At 47.4% G+C, this 21,848-nt stretch overlaps 1 protein-coding gene across 2 annotated transcripts in view; it reads right to left on the reverse strand.

Annotated features, from left to right (window-relative positions):
* Positions 1–21,848, reverse strand: part of TMEM132C (transmembrane protein 132C) — a 355,227-nt gene that overhangs the window by 114,695 nt on the left and 218,684 nt on the right. For both annotated transcript variants that reach the window (XM_070515846.1, XM_070515847.1), the window contains exon 3: positions 18,347–18,493. In XM_070515846.1, the coding sequence (XP_070371947.1) occupies positions 18,347–18,493 (147 nt within the window). The remainder of the gene's footprint in view (positions 1–18,346; positions 18,494–21,848) is intronic.

A 21,848-nucleotide genomic window follows, 5' to 3' on the forward strand; every position in this document is an offset into this window, starting at 1 on the left:
GATGGCTATTGATTTTTTAAAAAATTATTATCTATTCAGGTAATATTACATCACTGACCTTCATGCAGTTCTTAGGGGTCAGTCAAATTATGGCCAAAGATATGTATTCTGGGTTTGGCAAAGAGCAATCCTCAAGTAGGTGGTGAGTTTCTTGGAAAGAACATAGCATTTGAGGTGGAATACAATTTGCCTCTCTTAACTGCTGGGTGGTTATGGATTGACTACACCTAATGCCTTTGAATCTGAGTTTCTTCATCTGTTACGTGAAGATAATACCCATTACCCTGTCCAACTGTCAAAAGTTTTCTGTGATGATCAAATGAAACATACCCATCAAAATGCCTTTGCAAATTATAACGCTCCATCAAGACATGAGGAATTTCTATGTCTTACATTGACATATCCTTATTCAGTATCATTTTCAATACCATGAGTTTATATGAGCAATCTTAGAAAGTATGCTAGAACATTGTATGAGTTATCTACTGCTGTGCCACAAGTTAACTCCAAAGCTTTGCAGCTTAAAATGACACCCATATATTATCTTGAAGATTCTGCGGGTCAGGAATCCTGGAGAGGCTCAGTTCAGCCAGCCCCTTCAGGGTCTCTGCAATCAGGAAGCTGCAGTCAAGCTGCTGGGCAAGGCTAGGGTCTTGTCTGAAGGCTCAACTTGGAAAGGACCTGCTTCCAAGCTCGCATGGTTGTTTTGAAGATTCAGTTGCTTGTGGGTTGTTGGCTAGACCCCACCCTCAGTTCTCTGCCACGTGGGCCTTGCCAACATGCAAGCCAAGACGACAGTGGAGAGAGTCTCTAGTAATACCTAACTCCTAATCTTTGTAACCTAATCACAGAAGTGACATCCCATTGCTATTGTTTAGTTTGATATCCCATAACCTTGGTTAAATGTAAGTCACCCATCTCCCCATACTGAAGATGACAGGATGACATAAGGGCTTGAACACCAGGAGGAGGAACCTTTGGGGGCCACGTCAGAAGCTGCCTATGAAAACCCCCAAAACTTGGCTTCCATAACCACAGCAGCTGTCATTATGGCCAAGCATTTGATCCAGGATAACTCATTTGCTCTTGTGGGCAGTCGCATGAGGTGGGAAATGCAGCCTCTGTTCTAGAGATAAGGACACCAAGACCCAAAGAAGTTAAGGATCTTTCCCGATGTCACACGACAAATACGTGACAGAACTGATTTCAAATTGCAGGTCCTTTCTCTCAACCAGTGTGCCATGCTTACATTGTTGTCCCATAGGATGGGACGACTAATACCCATATCTCAGGGTACTGTAAGAATCAGAGGTCATCAGTGGCTATAGAAGGAGCATAGGGGCAGCCACCAGTTGTGATGGGCACACAGGAACGCCGGAGAGAGGGCTCGCCTTGAAGCTGCTTTGGTGCCACGGCCATGTTTTCACTTGAATTTTATGTTGGTGTGGCGGACTGCTGTAGAAGATGCTGGGGTGCCTGGCGCCCCTCCTAACCCTCTCCTTAGCAAAGCTGCTGGAAATAATAATTATTATAAAGGTAGTAGTTAGTGAGACCTACTAGGAAACAAGCACACTTCTAAGGTTTTTTCATATTAAATCACTTTTCATCCCCTCAGCAATCCTATGATATCCCCATTTTACAGATGAGAATCAGAGACCTGAAGAGTAATTTTTCCTCAGACTGTACAGAGCCAGGGTCCAGGCACATCACAGCAGCCTCGCCTGGAGTGCACGGGGCACCATGCCAGGAACACAGTGGTTGCTCTGCCAACAGGGATATCTGATTTTTATGTTGTTATTGTCATTGTGACAAGGACCAAAGGAAAAGTCTTGCTTGAGGAAATGGTGGCCTTAAATATTCAGTCCCTCCTAGTGATGGCCAGCTCTCCTGGGCCCTCCTGGTTCCTACTCATGTGAAAACCCTGCCCAGTTCTGCCCTCTGCAGTTGAGTCTGGTGACCTCTCCCCAGACAGGGCTCGGGGGCCACCAAGACTCTGGCTCTGCTGTCTGATTTCTGGATGCTCTTCCTCTTCAGAGTGCCTCCCTTTTCCTGGTCTCTTGCCTCCACCTTGGTTTCCCTTCAACTCGCATACTCTGAATACTTTGAAATTCCTACTTGTGTCAGGCAATGCTGGCTCTCCCCTTCTTCCATTATAGCTTGGCACACAGCTAATCAGGATAATAGATGATGCTTCCTTTGCAGCTAGGTGGGGCCATGTGTGTATGTTCTGCCCATGGGATGGGAGTAGAAGTGACATGTGCAATTTCTGGGTCCTGCCTTTAAATGGCAGAGGCAGAGTCTCTGCTTCCTCTTTGCCCCACACCATGGGCTGGAATGTATGGTGGTGATGAGCCCTCCTGGACTGCATCCACCATAGCAACACCTTAGAGTGATGGAGCGACAAGCTGGAGGGAGTCTGGGCCCCTGATGCCTCTGTAGAGAGGACCTGCCTCACAAACTCAAACATCAAAACAAAAGAGAAATCAACTTCTATCTTGTTGAATCAGTGATTTGAGAGTGTCTCCGTCACAGCAGCTGAACCGTTTATCTGAACAAATGCACACTGACATGGTGTCTCCAGACATGGTGGAAACATGGTGGCCTCCAGAGAGTGACTTGCTGTTGTCTGCCCAGTGCAGACATGTGAAGAGTGAGATCCTCAGCAAAGAGCCAGGGAGGTATAAGGTGACTGCTTTTATCCTCCACTGAAGCCGCAGTGCTTCCTCCTAGAGAGGAAAATTAAAGGCGTGATGGATGAGACGTCTTTGCCATTTAGCTGGCCCAGTTTACACACCGCTGGTGAGAAAATACTGCACTTGAGATGGAACAAGTGAGGAATAATAAGGACCACTTATGTAGAATTAATGTGATGTGGAAAACAGAAATAAAAAGTTATTAGGTTACCCGGGAAAGGCATGGAGAACAGCATACAAAACAACCTGTCAGCATGTCTTGGAGAAGAGAAGGAAGTGAGGGGTCTGGAGGACTAATTTAAAGTTATTAGAATAATCTCTTTGAGTGGAGACTGCCTTTTTTCCATATTCTTTTTTTCCTTCCAATAAGTGTGTTTTCTCCTGAACAAAACCCCAAGTATTTTGCCAGCTCAGGCAGTTTGGCTGTCATTTCAGAACGCTTGGTGCCAGTTGATGTGGAAGGCGGTAGAGGAGAGAGTAGATGAGGTCCCTGATCCTGTGGAGGAAGACAGTGGTGGGAAGGTAGAACAGACTTCTAATCCTTCTTTTGGCCTATTATACTAGGCTAACTTGTTGCTTGTGTCTTCTTGGATTCCCCCTGCCCCCAAATCTGTTTTCTATACATTCACCGGTAATATTTTTTACATAAATGTGACTCTGCCACCATCCTGCTTAAAACATTTTAAAGGCTTCTCATTGTTCTAAGATAAAGACATAAACACTTTTCCATGGTCTGGCATCTACTGTCCTCCCGCCTCTCTACCCTCCCCTGGGCTGGGCTTCTGGGCGTGGTGCGCCATCTTGGATCATGTGAGCAAGGACAGCCCCTAGCAGTACCAGAGCAATGAGAGAAGGAACCTGGCAACACAGAGCAGAGGCACCAAGCCACTTTAGACTCCTTTGTGACGCAAAAATAATGTTTTCTTTGCCCTGCTTTAAACAAGGTCTCTTGTACAAGCGAGTGACCCATATCCAAGGTAATACACTCCCTTATTGAGTTCTTGAATACCACACACCTCTTCCTCATAGCATTTGCCAGTGTTGCTTATTTCATTATTTTCCATCTTTTCAAATAAACAATGAATTCCACGAGGTCAGGATCCATACCTGTCTTATAAACCCTAATATGCCCAGGGCCTGCCAGGCACTCAATAATTATTAGATTATCGAATATAAATACAAAACTTCAGCCTCTCACTCCAAGAGCCTTTAATCAGGCCTGTGTAGTCAGAAGATTCCTTCCTGTGAGGGCGTAATGGACCTCTGAGGCAACACCTGAAGACTCCTCAGTTCCCAAGCTTTTGGGGGAAGAGCCTGCGCCTTTCTGCTCCCTGAAGCTCTCTGAGTCCCGTGTGGCAGCCTGGCAGGGGATATCAGATGCAGTAGAGCTGTACTTCCTGAGGACTAGCAAGCACAGGCTTGGGCAGAGCTGTGAAGTTCTTGCCAACTGCAATGACACCTTAAGAAAATGTCTGTATGTCTGTCAGTGCCTAGTTCAACACTGGCATATACAAATTGCTTGATAAATCCCTGACTGGATAAACAATATGTCCCCCTCCTTTATCACAGCTATGCAGAGGGTGACAATGGGAGGGGAGCGCAAGGGAGGGGGAAAGAAGCAGGGAGCACAATGGTGGGCTTGGTTTCCATCTGCATGCTCCTGCCAAACCTTGAGGCTCCCATCATTGGCTCCCAGGACACCATTGTCCCAGCACATGCATCCTCTCTGAGCTTACTCCTTCATCTGTGCAATGGGACAACATGCTCTAACTCAATATATCCTAATACACATCATTCATTTATGTAGTCATTCAGCAAAGATTCCTCACACTCTGAACAGAGACCCTCTGATCCTGACTCTTCATCTGTAAACTACAGACAAGATAATCCAACTCAACATACTGTTGCAAAGATCATCCACGTGTTTATTCACTCAGTGACTATTTTAGTCCCTCCTTGGTGCCGGGAATTGATCTAAGCACTAGGAATGCCGGGGTGAAGCTATGAGCAAGTCCCTGCCCTCCCTCGTGGGGTCGACATTCCTGTGGGGAGACAGGTGGTAAAGAAACAAGGTAATTTCACACTGGTGAGTTCTAGAAAGAAAGTGAAACAGGTGATCAGTGTGAATGGCCATAGGTCGCCTCTCTGAGAATATGGCATTTGAGCTAAGACCTAAAAGTTAGAATGATCCAGCCATGCAGAGTGCAGTCAGAGGGAACAGCAGATGCAGTGGCTCTGGCAGGAACAAACTTGGCTCATGAGGGACAAGCCCCACAGAGGCCAGGGTGGAGGATGAGTGGAGACTGATGGGAGAAACATAAGGGGTAAGATCAGGGAGGTGGGCAGAGGGCCAGGTCACCCAGGACCTTGAAGGTCACAGTCAAGAGCTGGATTTCATTCTGGGTGTGATGGGCAGCCTGGAAAATTGAGGGACAATAGGAATCCTGTGATCTGACTTAAGTTTTGAGGAGAACACTTTGGCCATTTTGAGAAGAATGGACGGGGGCTGGGATTGGGGGAAGAATTGAAATGAGAGCTCAGACTAGGTGAGAATTTAGAAAACACCTAATGTAGAGCCTGCACACAGCACGTGTTTATAAATAGTAGCTGTTAATACAGCAGACCCACGGCACACCCAAGGGAGAGGCTCCAGGAACGTGGCAGAGCCCGGGGCCACAAATGCCAGGCTAGAGCTTCCCAGGACTTAGCAGGGTGGATTGGGAGCAACACTCTAAAAATCCACACCATGATTCCCAAGCTGAGTGTTACTCTCAGGGTACTCGCTAGCCAAGTCAGTTGTGAGGAATTAAAATACAAGCATCAAGAGATCAAACAGCTTGTTAGCAATGTGCGGGCGAGGGTGACGGCAGGGCAAGTCAGCGCAGTCTCTGCAGGGTGACACATCAGTCTCTGTAAAACAAATGCCCCTCCCATCTTACTCAGCTAGCCCACTTACAGAATTTACTTCACAGATATTATCACAAAAGTGCAACATGGTGTTTGGACAATGTTATTCAAAGCAGCATTTCCAGGCAAAAGACTGGGAATGATGTAAATACCAGTTAATAGGGGGTTGGTTCAGATAAATGACGCTCGATGCCAAACTACGCAGATGCTTTAAAAAAAGGAGAATGAAGAACCGTATGTATTGATATGGAAAAATTACAAGGTATATTGTTAGGTGAAAAGAAAGAAGCAACGTTGTTTAAAGCTGAAGTGGGGAAGGAAAGAGCTGTGTATGTGTGTGTATGTCTGCATATGCACAAAATATCTTTGGAAAGGTTTATGATAAAGCACAAACTTTGATGACCTCCAGGGCAGGGCGGTGGGGAGGTTGACGGCAGGGGTGGAATTTTGCACGTTGATTTGTCTACATTTTGAGTTGGAAACCGTGCAAATATATTACCTGTCCTCCCCTACTGGTCCCCCAAAATAAACAAGGAGTAAAAAATAACAAAAGCAGAAGGGGAAAATGTGCCTTAGCAAAGTGACAAATTATAACGAGCCTTAGACCTTTGCGGTAGGCTTATAAATAGTCGAAGCAAGGAATATTCAAGCCACAGGTGCCACAGGCTACGGCTGTTCCTCGACGGCTCTGCCACCCCTTAAAAGTTCAGGCTGTCCTGAGGGTGGGGACAAAGCCCAGGGGCGACCAGCTACCGAAACTCCAACAAGAGAGCGAGCCAAGAGGATCAGCAGGGGGACCAGGAGGGACGTGAGCAGGACTGAGCTTCCATTAGAATGTTCCGGATGAAGTCCAAGCTAGCAGGACAGTGTGACTCCATGATTGACCTGTGCCACCAACGGGAAAGAGCACTGTGTCTTTGTCACAATTCTAATGCAAAGAAGTCTGGGCCACTGTGTAAAAAGATCAGAAAGAACTTAAGGACTCCTTCCTCGTTGGAAAATACAAGAACCAACACTCTGTGTGGGCACTTCACACAAAGAGACTCCTTTAATCCTCATAAGTACTCCACAATGAAGGTCCTTCTGTTATTTATCATCTCATTTTCAGATAAGACCCAAAGAGACCGACTCATTTGTACAAAACTACACAGCTTCCAAGTAGAAGAGCTGAGACTTGAATCCAAGTTGCCTGGCCAGCTCCAGAGGCCACACTGTTATTCATGGCACCATATTGCTTCAGGGGATACTTGGGAATGGAGGCACCATGTGACCATCCTTTTCTTTTCTTTTTTTTTGCAGGGAAAGATTTGCCAAGAGCTAACGTCTGTTGCCAATGTTCTTCTTTTTTTTTTTCCCTCCCCAAAGCCCCAGTGCCTGGTTGTACATGCTAGTTGTAAGTTCTTCTATGAGAGCCATTGCCACAGCATGGCAACTGACAGATGAGTGGTGTGGTTCCATGACCAGGAAATGAACCTGGGCCGCTGAAGCAGTGAGAGCACCGAACTGTAACCACTAGGCCATCAGGGCTGGCTTGCAAAGCTTTTACTTCTGATGCAGAAAAATTTTTAGAAAAGGGAAATAGCTCATTTCTACTGCTGTTTTCCATTTTCTTGTGAAGACCGATCAGATGAGAGAAGGACCCTTAATCTGAATGAAAGTTCCTACATAAAGGACTTAGACAAAGTGGATAAACCAGTATCTTGTGGCAGCTCTGTGGTGGCTGGGAGGGTTTGGGTCATGTCCTGTGTGTCACACCGAGTCTTGAGGTATTACAGTGCCGTCCCCACAGCCCTTTTCTCGCATGTGGTCTGCTTTCTGAGGACCAGTACTGGGGAGACTGCTTAGGAAGACAACTTCACCCACGCCCCTGGGTAAGATGGGGTCTCCATGGCAGGATCCGGGGTTCTGAAATGCACCTGCTCTCGTCAGAGGCCGCAGCATCGGCTCCGCCGCCTTCCCTTAAAGTTAATTACCGGGCTGGCAGGAGCCTGAGAGACTTGGTAACGTGATGCAATAAGTCACTTCAGGACAGATGCTGAGAGATATATTTACTTTATACATTTTCAGCTTGGACTGGGGACCACATGTCAGACTGTGATGGAAGGAAGAAAACAGAAACTCTTCATTCTGGCCATGAAAGGCCTTCAGTGAGGCACGGGCGCATAAAGCCAGTAATAAACTTGTAGATAATAAACTAAAATAAACTTGGAGAAGCGATGTGGGGCTGGGAATTGGGAAGGGCCATTTGCTATGAGAAGACAAGCCCTTCTGCATCTCTTCATTTAGGAATCGCTTCCTTGTTGGGGGACAAATAGGAGGATTTAGAATCAGAGAGAACAGGGTTAAAATATTGGCCCTGGCCCTGAGTAGCTGTGTGAAGTCAGAAAGTAGCTTAACCTCTCTGGGACGGCAGTGTTCTGGTTGTGTGTTCCTGTGTCATAGATCGCCCTTGAAATTTAGCAGCATGAGACAATCCTTTTATTGTCTCTGTGGGTCAAGAATTCTGGAAGGGCTTGCCTGGATGGCTGGCTGCACGCCATCCTCTCCCTTGACCAGGGGTTCTCCTTGTGGTCCTTCCACTTGGGACAGTTGAGCTTTCTCACAGCACGGTGGCCTCAGGGCCTCAGGACCGCTTACGTGTTGGCTCAGGGCTCTTTTGTGACCTCGCTCTTGAAGTCACGTGGCATCACCTCTGATGTTCGCCATCCGTTGACCAGGCACAAAAGTCTACCCAGTGCCAAGGGGAGGAGACAGACTCTACCACAGGGATCGTGAGAACATGCCTGTTGCGAACATTTTTGGAAAACAACCTCTCATGCACAGCGTCATCATTTGAAAACCGCTTATATTAATATCCCATGTAGGGTTTGGACAAAACAGGTGATGATGTGTACAAAGTGACCAACATTGTGATGGTCTCCCAGGGCTATGCCCTCAGCACTGGTCTCGACTCCCGGCATCTACTCCTTCTCAGTAGAAGCATGCCGATTTCCTTTGGGGAAATCGATTTCCTCCATTGTAGGCAGCCTCGATGGGACGAGAAACCAGGGGCGCTGTACTTTTAAACAGCACCAAGCAGTGGAGCAACCCAATAGCCCTTTCAGGTGTCAGATCAAGGTCTGATGCCAGAGCCAGCCCTTCAGGCTCCAGGAAAATCTCCTCCTCTCTCAGCCTCCTTTAAAGCCTCTTCTCTACCTGTTCTCCTACCCCGAGGTGCTTCCAGCAAATTCTCTCGGGAGACTGTAGCTTCAATAAATGATGGGAAACACCAGTCACCTCCACCGTCTTGGGCTTTAACCTTTGCCGCAAGTTGAGAGTGGGAGAGAAGGGAATATTTTATGGAGAACACACACAATGCGTAGGTCAATAATTCTCCCGCCACAGGTGCTGACGTGAGCCTGCCGTGACTTTAGGGTGGGCCGAGTGGGAACACTCTTGACTTCTTCCTTTGGGGACCTGGGTTGCACGCTTCTGCCATCAATTGGGAGAGTTCCATTTGTGGGAGTTAGCCTGGGAGAATTCTGTGCTTCCTTTGAATAGGTCTTAAAGAGAGGACTCGGTCTGGGCAATTTCCTTCAGGGAAGAGCAGATTATCTTAGGGGACTATTCACCCAAGCTCTGCTGAAACTGTTTACGCTGGGCAGCTACGGGCACGTTCATATTCCAGAATTCTGCGAAAACAAAGAGCTGAGAATATTTATGAATACAAGGTCTGCAATTGAGACTGCTTAAAGGAATATTAATGGGCATTTTATTCACCAGTTTCCATGATCTTTGCTTTGTGAAAAGCCCTTCCCATTTTACTATCTGCCTGATTTTCTTCTCTCCCCTGCAGCAGAGCGTCCCTGAAGCATGATGACTGAGGGGCTTGGGGGCTGTGGCAGCGGCTGCTGTACCAGGAAGGAGGAGATGGGTGTCACTTGGTGTTCGATGGAAGCACGTGGACCAGAGAATGCCTCCCGTCTAGACCACCTGGGGAGCGCTGGCTGACCCACCGCCCCACCAAACCAGAAGCTAGGCGACAAGGAGAGCAGGAAGGAGGGAACGCCAGGCCCCAGGCAGGTATCCTGGTAGGGCTGACACTGTGTGAAAGCTGAGGGTGAACAAGAATAAGGAGCCAGAGGACAGATGCATATTTACAACATGTGCTGGACACAAAGTAGAGTGTGTGCGCCCTGATCTGTGTAGGAGGGATCCTGTGATGAGAATGCGGGACAGCCGAGTCTCTGAGGGGGCTGACCACTCTTAGAAGTCCCTCTAAAAGAGGCCCACAGTCTAGGCCTGGGACAGCTATTCTGCTGCAGACTTCACACCTTGAAGAAACAGACTATCGACGCACTAAAGAAAACAGGCATGATTTTAGCCAGAGCGGAAGGTATGATTGGCTCAGACAGGCCACTTTTGCACAATTCACTTGTTGATGAACCATTTTCCTGAACAATATTCCTTTTGTTTGATCTGCACAGCGATTTTAAAAATTGAGCAAAAGTTAACAAATTAGGGTATTTCATATGAGAGTCTGGATTTTCAGCTGGATCTTTCTGGAAAAATCCAGAGATGGGGCAATGCAGCCTGCATTCCCACATGCGAAGACTCCCAAGCCGAATGAACGGATGCTCCCTGGAAGCAGGTGCAGACTGCCCCGTTCTCCGCCCACCTCTATAGCACGCAGGGCTCCTGCATCTACCGGTCCGGCAAACGGTCTGACTTCCGTGCAGATGCTTCTGCTTGAGCTCTGCCATACAGTCAGCATCTCAGCTGGCAGCGCGTGGACCGACCGCTTGAATCTGTAGCCTGGGTTTGCAAGTCTTACCTGCAGGATCCCTAGGGGCCCCCGCAGTCTCCCAGGGAAGTGTCTTCTGAAGGGCAATATACACTCCTCTTGAGTCAGGTTGAATTATTTAGACAGAAAGCACTTCCCTTTCAGATTCTTTCATAAGCTTTAAGGTTCGTTAAAAAGAAATTCTCCCTGATGGCCTGACATCAGACCTGGGCTCAGATTCCCCCAGAGCCCCAGGGGGAGTGGAGGATGGGGGCACAGGGGGCACCTGTGCCTCTTCTCACCCGCACTTCCCTGCTCCCAGCCCCTTCCCTCAGCCCCTCTCCTAGTCTGGCCCAGCTGTCAGCTTTGTCCCCCTGTTTATACCCTGGGTGTGTGCGTGTTGGAGGAAGGCGTGATGCCATAAACTTAGGATGGCAGGAACTTGGGCGTGGGACATCTCCAGGAGCCCTAAAAGTAACCCACCTGTGCCCAGGAAAGCAGGGTGGGGTAGGGCAGTCTCGGTGTGCATGTATGCAGCACCAATTTATTTATACTAAAAAGTTAGGAACAAGCAACCAAGGTGACCCAGAGCAGAGGCTGGCTAAATAAATTATGGTCCATCCACTTACGGAAAACTAAGTTTGGGACAGGTGAAGGGCGTTGGCAACATTAAGTTACAAACGGAGATATATCGCAGACTGATCCCAACTATATAAAAATATTTATTGGGACAATAAGGGTAATTGTTACATAAGATGTGGAATATGGGTTTTAAAAATGTGTTTTTGAACATGTCTTTTCTGATTATAAAAGTGAAACGTGGGCATTGAAGCAAATAAGGTCAATAAAAAGATAAACAAGCGAAAAAGAAAGTCACAGTTTCGAGCCAGTGTACCTTCAAACCTTGGGGACATTTACTAATGTCCCTTTTGAACCCCAAGGGTGGGCACAGAGCCTCCTGCTGGTAACGCTGGTGAGCGAAACTTCCATAGGGTTTGCATGTTTTCTCCTTGAGGAAGATTAGCCCTGAGCTAACAGCTGTGCCAGTCTTCCTCCACATTGGATGTGGGAGGCTCCACAGCGTGGCTGACGAGTGGAGCAGGTCCACACCTGGGATCCACACCTGCGAACCCGGGCCACCGGAGCACATGGAACTTTAACCGCTGCACCACGGAGCCGCCCCTGGTTTGTACATTTTAATCGTATTTGTTTGTGCTCCCCTTTAATTCATGCAACAGATATGAAATTTTTCCATCTATTTATAGACATGAAAGTTATTTTGAAAGAAAACTTTTTTCAATCATTTGCACAAATATTCAGTTGGATGCTTCCTCCCTCTGAGTGTCTTCATTTCTTTCCTTTATCTGCCCAATGGCAAGACTCCTCAGTTCATGAAACCATGCAAAAGATTTACTGAAATAATGTACACAAAGCATGTGGTGAGTGCCAGGTACTGTGAAACATACAGAGCATTGTTTTGTATGCTGTCATGCAGTTTGAAATATACAGAATGTTACTGTTACTTAAATTCCTATTTTGGAGATACCATGTTTGCTTCCCTGATTGTAACAGCAATATTTTAATAACAAAACCTAATGGGAAACTTTTAAAAGGCACATGTGAACCAATAAAGGTATTCAGTCAATAACAGCAAAGGCGTATGTAGGGCTAGGCTGGGAGTTGTGTAGATGGCATGCACGGACCCTCACTGGGGAGCCCTTCTCAGTCACAGCTGTAGAGGTCGCATTCCCAACATGGAGTTCCCTGTTAACTTAAAAAAATGGCCACAGTTTATAGAAACACCTAATTTTTGGCATTTCCCGTGAAGGAATGAACATCGGCGAGTATGGCTCAGGGAAAGCTTAGGGGAAAACCTGTAGTTGATAAAGGTACACCATTGGGCTCAAGAGGAGCCCAGGGTCAGCAGTGCCTCCTCCATGCTGGGGTCAGCCTCACAGGCTTTATGAAATTCTTACTTAATGGGTCCCCAGCTGCTCAGACTAGCCCAGCTACCTAGGTTTGAAAAAAGATTCAGAATGAGGAAGAGAGAGGAAAGGGCAAGTAGAAGATGCCCCCTAAGGAACGCATACCAAAAGGTTCATACAAAACCAACTATATGGTGCGATGTGGACAGGTGGTTAATTGTTCCACTGGCCTCACACCCTGTAAGTAGGAAGTACCATCTAGGAGGTTGTTAGATGGTGATTTTGTGTGATTGATAAGATGCTCAGACTGCTGAAATATTAATCTAAGGGGGTGAAAACTAAACGTAACACACTTTGGTGTGTATAGTGACCAATGGCGAACTCTATTCCTGAATCTGAGGTTTTATAGACTGATGGCTTCAGGACCATAAGGGCTCTATCGAAACAGCTGTCTTCCTAACAAGCTCTCCCTCACAGCTGTGCATCTAAGAAGCCACTTCACCAGGGAAGGAAGCAGGGGGCCCTGACTTGTGTCTGAGAATCTCAGGTTGGGTTTGTTAGAAGCAGACCCTAAGATGGAGATTCATTTGTAAGTGATGGGTAAAGATAAGGGAGAGCGAGAGAGGCAAACAGTTCATGGCAGGGAAAGGTAAGATTTCAGAAAAAGTCCCAGCCCGTTGTGATCCCGAGAGAGCTCTGGAGTGTCAGTTACAAGTCAGAGTTGCCCATTGCAGAGTTGCAATGTGTGTGGCTGGGCTTTCCCGCTCCACAGCCACCCGGCATTTGTAAGGGCTACCCCAGGAAGATGACAACTCCCAGGCTTTTCCAGCTCTTTTCATGAGTGGGCAAAAGGGCCCCAGGAGCCCCAGGGTAGTGCTCTGAGGGACGCAGCTGCGGGAAGTTAGAGCAGAGCCCACTGCTGTGGACGGAATTGTGCCCCCATCTCCAGAATTCATGTGTTGAAGCCCTAATCCCCAGTGTGACTGTATGTGGGGATTCGGCTTTTAAGGAGATGATTAAGGTTAAGTGGAGTCATCAGGGTGGGGTCTGAACCTGATAGGACTGGCGTCCTTACGAGCAGAGGAAGGGACAGCCACGTGCTCCCCTGACAAGTGCACACGTGGAGGAGCGGCCAGGTGAGGACCCAGCAAGAAGGCCAGGGAGACAGGTCTCACCAGGAACCCACCCTGCCAGCACCTTGATCTTGGAGGTCCAGGCTCCAGAACTGGGAGAAAAAAATAGTCTGTTCAGGGGCTGGCCCCGTGGCCGAGTGGTTAAGTTTGCGCGCTCCGCTGCAGGCGGCCCAGTGTTTCGTTGGTTCGAATCCTGGGCACGGATATGGCACTGCTCATCAAACCACGCTGAGGCAGCATCCCACATGCCACAACCAGAAGGACCCACAACGAAGAATATACAACTATGTACTGGGGGGCTTTGGGGAGAAAAAGGAAAAATAAAATCTTTAAAAAAAAAAAAAATAGTCTGTTCAAGTCCCCAGACCATGGCCTTTGTTACAGTGGCCCGGGCTGACTCTACTCCCACCCAGGGGCACAGAAGCAGAATAAGGGTTTGAAGGGGAACCTGTGCAGAGCAGCGTCCACCACCCTGGGTGGCTCGCTGACTGTATTTCCTGTTATGACAAGAACATGCATAAATTATGTCTCTGTCCTAATCACCAAAAAAAAATTGTTTAAAATAACTTCTTATAGTTTTGTACTTAATGTAACGTACATTAGAAACTAATACAAGTAGCTTCAATGTATAATTTCAATGATGTTATTAAAAAAATCAAGGTGAACTTTTAGAAACCAGAGCAGTTTAACGTTGATTTAAAGAAAACTCTTGAGTGAGCAGAGGTGAGAGTGGTACCCAATGAGGTATGATCTGGGGCGAGTTTGCGGCTGTTGCTGATTCCCCTGCTGGTGTCTGTTTCCCAAGCTGATTCTACAGCCTTCCTAGCAACATCCTTTGGATAAATTCCTCTTATGCTCAAATAAACCAGGATCATCACTTTTTAATGCATCTAAGAACACTCACTAACACAGGTAGAAACACAAAATTTCCCTTTTAATCAACTGGCTGAAGTAAACCAAAAAACAAATGGATTTGAAGATTAGGAGAGGTGACAAACAGCTAAGGAAATGCCAGTCACATTCCTCCATTATACGGCCTGGCCGCCTTCCCAGAGTAATCCTTGTAACTCCCACGTCAACTCCAGCTGAGCCGCTTCACTCTCTCTTCTCTGCACAAGCTCTCCCAACTCCACAGGGCCGGCCACTTGCCTCTTCCTGCGCCTGCAACGCCATCATTCTCTATTTCTGCACATCTGATTCTCCCCTCCTGTCCTTCAAGAAGATCGCACAGGCACCAGCTCCAGAAGGCCCTCTGTAACCTGGAAGAGCCGTAAGGTGAGGGAGGCAGTGCAAATGGCCACAAACGGCTCCCAGAGACCCCTACCTCCACGTATCCAGCCTCTGTGTAATCTCCCCTTGAGTGGGGCCCAGACTTACTGCTAATGGATAGAATATAGCAAGAGCATTTGGATGTCACTTGCAAGCTTCGGTTATAAAATGCTGTGACTTCCATTTGCTGTCATCCCCTTTCTCCCTGGATCTTCTCACGTGCTTGCTCTGATGGAGAAGGATACTTGGCAAGGAAGAAGAAACTGAGGCCCTCAGTCCCATGGTCCTTGAGGAACTGCCTCCTGCCAACAGCCACAGGAGCTTGGAAGTGGACCCTTCCCCAGCCGAGCCTTCGGCTGAGACCACAGACCCTGGCCGACACTGACTGCAGCCTCTAGCAGAGGATTCAGGTAAGATGTGCCTGGATCCCTGACCCATAGAAGCTACATGATGAGAAATGTGTGTTGCTTTAAACTTCTAAGATTTGGGGTAATGTGTTACACAGCAGCAGATAACAAATACACTTGGCCTTTGCTGTACAGGCAGAGGGAAGTAAGCCCCCCACCCCCTTCCATGTCATTGAATGCTCTTATTTGAGCTGTGGTGTCTGGTGCCAGGTGCTCCTCAGTGTTTAGACAGGGTCTTACACCTTGAAGACAGGGTCTGGATCTGATTCAGTGCATATCCACCGGGCTTGGAGCACAGCTCCTCACACTTAGATGAACCAACCAGCACCCTCTGAAGATCTCAGTTAGGAAGTGAGTGGGCAGGGAATCAGTGGTGTGCCGGTAAATGGGCTAACCAATAAGAACAAAAAGTCCTGATTTGAGGTGTTTGGCAATTTCTGTGGTGTAAACACTGCTACTGTGGTCAGTTTTAAGCTACTGACAGTCACTGAGTGAGGAGTGGGGAAGAGGTGTGCACAGTCCCAGGGGCTTTCAGGAGCTGGCATTGAACCGGTCCCGGCACACTGCTAACTCCAGTCCCAACATATCAGCTCTTCTGCAAAAGCTAAAATTACGTCCTAAGACATCACATTAAGAACCTGAGAGTATGCAGAGCATAGCCAGGAGTCCACCACCCACCCAGCTTGTGGCCAGCCTGATGCCATCTCACGGCAGTAAAAACCCTGGAACTGGAAAGCGAGGGACACTAGTATTGACCCATAGCTCCCTCTGCTGAAACATCCACAGTGACTGACGGTGGACAATCAGGCATGATGTTGACCCACTCAGCAAACACCACTGGCCCAAAGTGGAGGTCCCAGAGACTCGGAGCAAAGAGGGCGGCCACCGGGACTCTCCAGAACTTGCTATGACAAAGCCTGTCTGCCTGACTTCAGTCTCCCGCTTGTGACATGAAGAACTACTTACATACACAAACTCACTCTCTGTTAATTAACACATTCACTTGTATTTGCATAATCAACACTAATCTTGTGGGTTAATTAGACTTTCAGTGCATCTGATTCAGGAGATTTAATTTGGCCTCTGATCTCTGCTGCTAACAGGGGACCCAGGCACGCATTTTGTTCTGGCCCTTTTTTCACAAGTTGAAACATTTGGACACACAACCCTCGCCCCAAGATGTGCTAACAATCCTTCCCCGGGGAATGGTGGTGATGGTTGGCATTTGAACCAGGAAGCTGTTAAGGACACCAGATGTGTTTGCTGGCGGCACGTGAAAGGAGGGACTGAGGAGGGGGCTTCACAGATAAAAGAACTGGGTGTTGTTAAACGAAGTGGAGAATTTGCAGGATTTTTCTTGGCAGCCTTGTAGCATTCACTTAAGAAAACGTGTTCAGTAATGGCAGATTCCTTCCCGCAGTGCTGATCCCTTTAAGAAAACACACTGACGAAATGTATCAAGAGCCCTAAAAAAGGATCAACCTTTTTGATTCTAAGAAGCTACTTTAAGCAAAAGGAGAAGTGGACAAAGATTTATGTGGAAGGCAGTTTCCTGGCGCATTATCTATGAGACCAAACTTGGGGACAACTTAAATGTCCAAAAATATGGATACAGTTATTTACCTAACGTTAAATCTATATGACGGAATATTATGAAGCCATTAAAATGTTTTTCAGGAATATTTAATGTCAAAAGAAGACGTTATCAATATACGTGAAAGTAACTTAAAAATCTGTATGTCTATTATGATACCAAATTGTAAAATAAATCAATCGACTACACATTGCTATTCGTAGATGTTATATATATTTCTAAACATGGGAGGAAATGAACTAGCATGTTCTCTGTGGGTTACCCCTGGGTGGTAGAGATATTTAGATTCTATTTAACTTTTTTCCTCATATAACTGTGTTTCACAAATATTCTAAAATGAGTATGTGATGCTTTTATACACAGAAAACAATTATTGTAAATAATAATCCAGATGTCTATATAGAATCTCACATAGCATGTTCTTATTTATTATTGCACAGATGGTCACCTCCTGTCTTTAAATTCCTCCTTATTGAAGACTAAATCTAATTCTTTACGATTCTGACACCAGTTCTAACGTGTGTTTTTTTCCACATCACCAAGCAATTCTCTGACACCAGCTGAGTGTCCTACAATTCAACTCACTTTTGACCCTATCTACTTGGAGATGCCTCAGATCCCCTGGGGGGAAGGGCTCAGATGCCCATAGCAAGTCCATGTTGTCACTTGTGCTTCTGACCCACTGGCTATAAGTCAGAGGTTCCTACGACTTCCTCTTTGGGTTCAATTCATTTGCTAGAATGGCTCACAGAACTCAGGGGAACATTGTACTTGACCAGATGACCAGCTGTTATGAAAGGCTGGAACTCAGGCACAGCCAGATGGAAGAGACACAGAGGGCATGGTCTGTGCAAAGGCCGGGGGGCCTCCATCCCTTTCTGAGGGCCCAGCTCTCCCCCGACCTCTGTGTGTTCACCAACCTGGAAGCTCTCTGAACCCAATCCTTTTGGGTTTTTATGGTGGCTCCATTACACAGGCATGATTGATCAAATCTTGGCCATTGGTGATTGAACTCAGTCTCTAGTCCTCCGCTCCCTAGAGGTCAGGGGGTGGGGCCGAAAGTTCCAACCCTCCAATCACAGGGTTGGGCTGGCACCCAGCCCCCATCCTGAGTGACCCAAGGGCAGTCCAAAAGTCCCCTCATTAACAGAACAAAAGACACCTTCAGGCTCCCATCACTTAGGGAATCCCAAGGGTTTTAGAAGCTCTGAGCCAGGAACTGGGACGAAGACCACATGTCTATTTCTTATTACAAATCACAGTATCACCCACTTTGTGCAGACGAGGAGCACTCTGGAAGAAAGCAGCCTCTGAGAATCTAGGGAGGGCACTGAGAGATGCCACAGCCCCAACCATGTAACTGCAGGTGGAGAGAACGCAGCAGCCTCGGCAAAGGAGAGCAGAAGGCCACTAACCAGACTCTGCTCCAAAGGCCGAACGACAGACTTTGAGAAGCAGGGCCCCGTACCCCCTGCGCGCCCTGTGGGAGGTGGCCAGATGGCCCTGCAGCTGGTGGATGTGGCTCCAGATTTCCAGGCTAGGGTTCAATAGCTCCACTAAGCAGCAGGTAACCTGAGTCTAAGGCAAGCCTCTCAGGCGGTGACTGCGTCATCCGGACCATGCGCTGTGCGCGCAGAGGGAGATGGCACCACCTACCTGTTGCTCGCACTGGGCCCCAGGCGCTGGCACACCACCGTGGTGGTGGCGTGCTTCCCGCCGTTCCCCATCTCCTGCTTGACGTCCCACTGCCGAGGCTCGCTGGGCTGAGCGCTCAGGATGGTCACGCCCTTCTTCACCTTGGCCCTGCGGGCATGAAGATGGCAAGAGAGAGCCGCAGATTAATGACTTGGCCTTTCCAAACTGGCCCGAGCTCCAGTGAGCTGTGATGGTTGGTTTCTTTTCAATTTTCCCCTTTTTCCATGTCTGGTGGCACAGACGGACAAAGTGCACCAGGCGGTGGGAATGCTGGGGACGGCAGGATGGGAGTGGGCGGGGGATCTGCCGACAGACTCCAGAAGCATGGAACTTGCTGTCCAGGGCTGAGGTGAGGGGCTGGGGCCCCCGGACAGTCCCTATACCAAGAAGGAGCACAGTAAAGCCCCAGGAGAAAAGTCTGCCTGCCCGGGCTAGTCGTTCTCCATTGAGGGTGACTGCGTCCTGCAGGGGACAGGTGACAATGCCTGGAGACATTTTTGGTTGTCACAACTTGGAGGAGTGGTGTCATCTGGTGGGTAGAAGCCAGGGAAGCTGCTAAAACTCCTATGATGCCCAGGACAGCCCCCACAACACCGTCTTATCCAGTCCAAACTGTCAGCAGTGCCCAGGTTCAGAAACCCCGGCACAGGTTTACCACTTTGTGGCTGTGCAACTTTGGGCAAATTATAACGTCTCTGTGCCTCACTTTCCTCCTCTGTAAATGGATATGCTAATAGAAACCCCCAGTATAAGGCTGCTGTGATGATGACATGTATTAATGCATATAAGAGATTGCAGCAGTGTCAGACTTACAAGAGGCACTTAATAAAAGTTATTGTTATATTGCTCCAGGGAGGTCCCCAACCTGCTTGATGTGACTTGCCGGGCCTCTTCTGTGCACAGACCCAGCCAAAGTGCACCAAGTCAAGGAATAAAAAAAAGGCAGAGCTCCTCATAGGACTCTTGCTCTGGCCACGTCTCATAGCCTCTCTGACCCTCAGTGTCCTCATCAATAAACTGATGAGAAAAATAGCCGATCGAGCACAAATACCTGCCGTCCTCTCTTCCCAAACCCACTTAAGGAGAGGAAAGAGACTGTTTTCAAAGGCATAAACCCACAAAGTTGGGGAGAAGAGACGCAGCAACCGCAAACGACTTTGGAAACCAGAAAGCAGATGTACCAGTGGGTAAAATGAGCCAGCAGAGCTTCAGATTATGTCGTAAGCTGTCAGTGAGGGAAGCTAAGAACCCACAGAGTTTACACCGTGCAATCCCCTGTCTCAGGAACTGGTGGTACAGCTCCAAGAGTCGGAGTGAATGAGGACTACCATGAGGAGGGTTGGCCAAAAGCCTGTTTGAGAAGTTGCCAATGTTCTTCCCTTTGCCATGCAACAGGGTGAATGCAGAGCCCCATATCAGGCCATCATGAAGATTTGAGACTTGAGTTACCATACGGTGACAGAGTGACTTGTGACACCACGTATGCTGAAAGTTAAGATTCCTAGACCTTTGACCCCACAGCTGGACCCTCACCCTCCAGCAAAAACCCCGGGTTCTGACACTGGGCCTCTCCAATAGCCAGCCATATTCCCTCCCAGTGAAGCGTGTGGCCAGCAAGTCCCCTCATGGGCTCAGAGCTGCTAGTGGCTTTTAGTCCCTCGTTCTTTGATACGAGCAAACAAGAACTTTGGACACTGAGAAAGTTCCCTCCATGATACAGAGTCCAAAACAGGCAACCTGTAGGAAGTAGAGACCATGAGGGAAAGACCGTAATCAAAAAACACCCCGTCGTTCATGTTCACAGAGAGATCGGAGAAGAGACGCAATCATGACATGAGAACAGAATGCCATAAAAAACACCCAGAAAGGAAAAAACATGAGCCTTTGGAAATTAAAAATATTGTCGCAGAAATGGAAAGTCCACGGAACAGCAGATGGATAAAGTTAGGAAATTTGCCCTAGAAAGTAGAAAAGGACAAAGAAATGGAAGATGGGAGAAAAGATAAACTAAGAGGACCACTTCGAGGGTCAACATCTGAACAACAGAAAAAACAGAGAAAAGGGAAAGTAGGAATCATAATGAAATAATTCAAGAAACATCCCCAGATGAAAGGACGTGTCTCCAGGTTGTAGGGGCCCCTGGGGGGTGAGCACAGTGGACGAGGATAGAGCCTCACCACGGTACAGGACAGACGCACTCCAGACACAGAAGTGAATTCTGCAGTCCTCCAAAGGGAAGAGAGGACCAGGGACTGGAATGGATTCAGAATTCACAACAGCCACTCCGGGAACCAGAAGACAGTGGAAAATATCTTCAAAACTCAAAGGCAGGGCTTGACCCCCTGGCCCAGTGGTTAAGTTCCTGTGCTCCACTTTGGCGGCCCAGGGTTCACCAGTTCGGATCCTGGGCATGGACCTAGCATCGCTCGTCAAGCCACGCTGTGGCAGGCGTGCCACATGGAAGAACCAGAGTGACCTGCAAGCAGGATACACAGCTGTGCACCGGGGCTTTGGGGAGGAAAAAAAAGAGAGGAAGATTGGCAACAGATGTTAGCTCAGGGCGTCTTCCAAAAAAAAAATACAAAGCAAAAAAACTTAAAACAAACTCAAAGGGAAATGATTTCCTGCCTAGCTTTCTATATCCAGGCTAATTAGGAAGAAAATGTTTCCAGAGATGCATGTCCTCCAAAAATGTATCTCCTATACCCTCGCTCAGAAAACTACATGAAGGTGTGCCCCGTCAAAGAAGGAAGTGGATCTAGAAAGAAAATGTCATGAGATTCAGGGAACAGAAGATCCAGTACAGAACACAGACGAACGGGAGGTTAGTGGTGAAAAGAGGCCCCAGCACAAGAGCTGAGCGCCAGCGTGGGGAAGGTTCTGGCAACGATGTCTCCAGGAAACGGAAATTTTCCTAATAAATTTGATGTGAATGAATGTTCTGAGAGGAGATTTAGATAAACAGTTGAAGAGTTTGGGAAAAAATAAGATCTAAATCCACAGAAAATAAAGAAAAAGAATAAAACCAAATTACTGTTTAATTCTGAAGATAGGAAATCACTATGCAGAAAAGGGAAAGTAATCATAATTTAATACTTGGTTTTACTGTGACTAGTACACATACTTATAATATTTTAAACACTGAATATTAATCTAGACAAAATATGATCATTACGTCAGAAGGATGGAGAAAAAGAAAGGAGAGCACTTATGTGGGAGAGAAAAGAGAGATATATCCATAGCCTTCACGGTGGAATCTTATAGATATTGCCTGAAATTTTAAAAAAAATTAAGCAGTATCAACCTCACTAAGCCATTTAGTGAAATGGGTGTAAATACCAGACAAAGTAAGAATTTTGCCTCTGTACAGGGAGAAAGGCAGTGGAAGGGAATAGAGCACTGTAGTATTTTTTTAAATAACTTTTAATTTTGAAATAGTTTGATGTTTCAGATTAAGAAGTTG

The sequence above is a fragment of the Equus asinus genome, chromosome 8 (assembly GCF_041296235.1).
Source record: "Equus asinus isolate D_3611 breed Donkey chromosome 8, EquAss-T2T_v2, whole genome shotgun sequence".
NCBI lineage: Eukaryota > Metazoa > Chordata > Mammalia > Perissodactyla > Equidae > Equus > Equus asinus.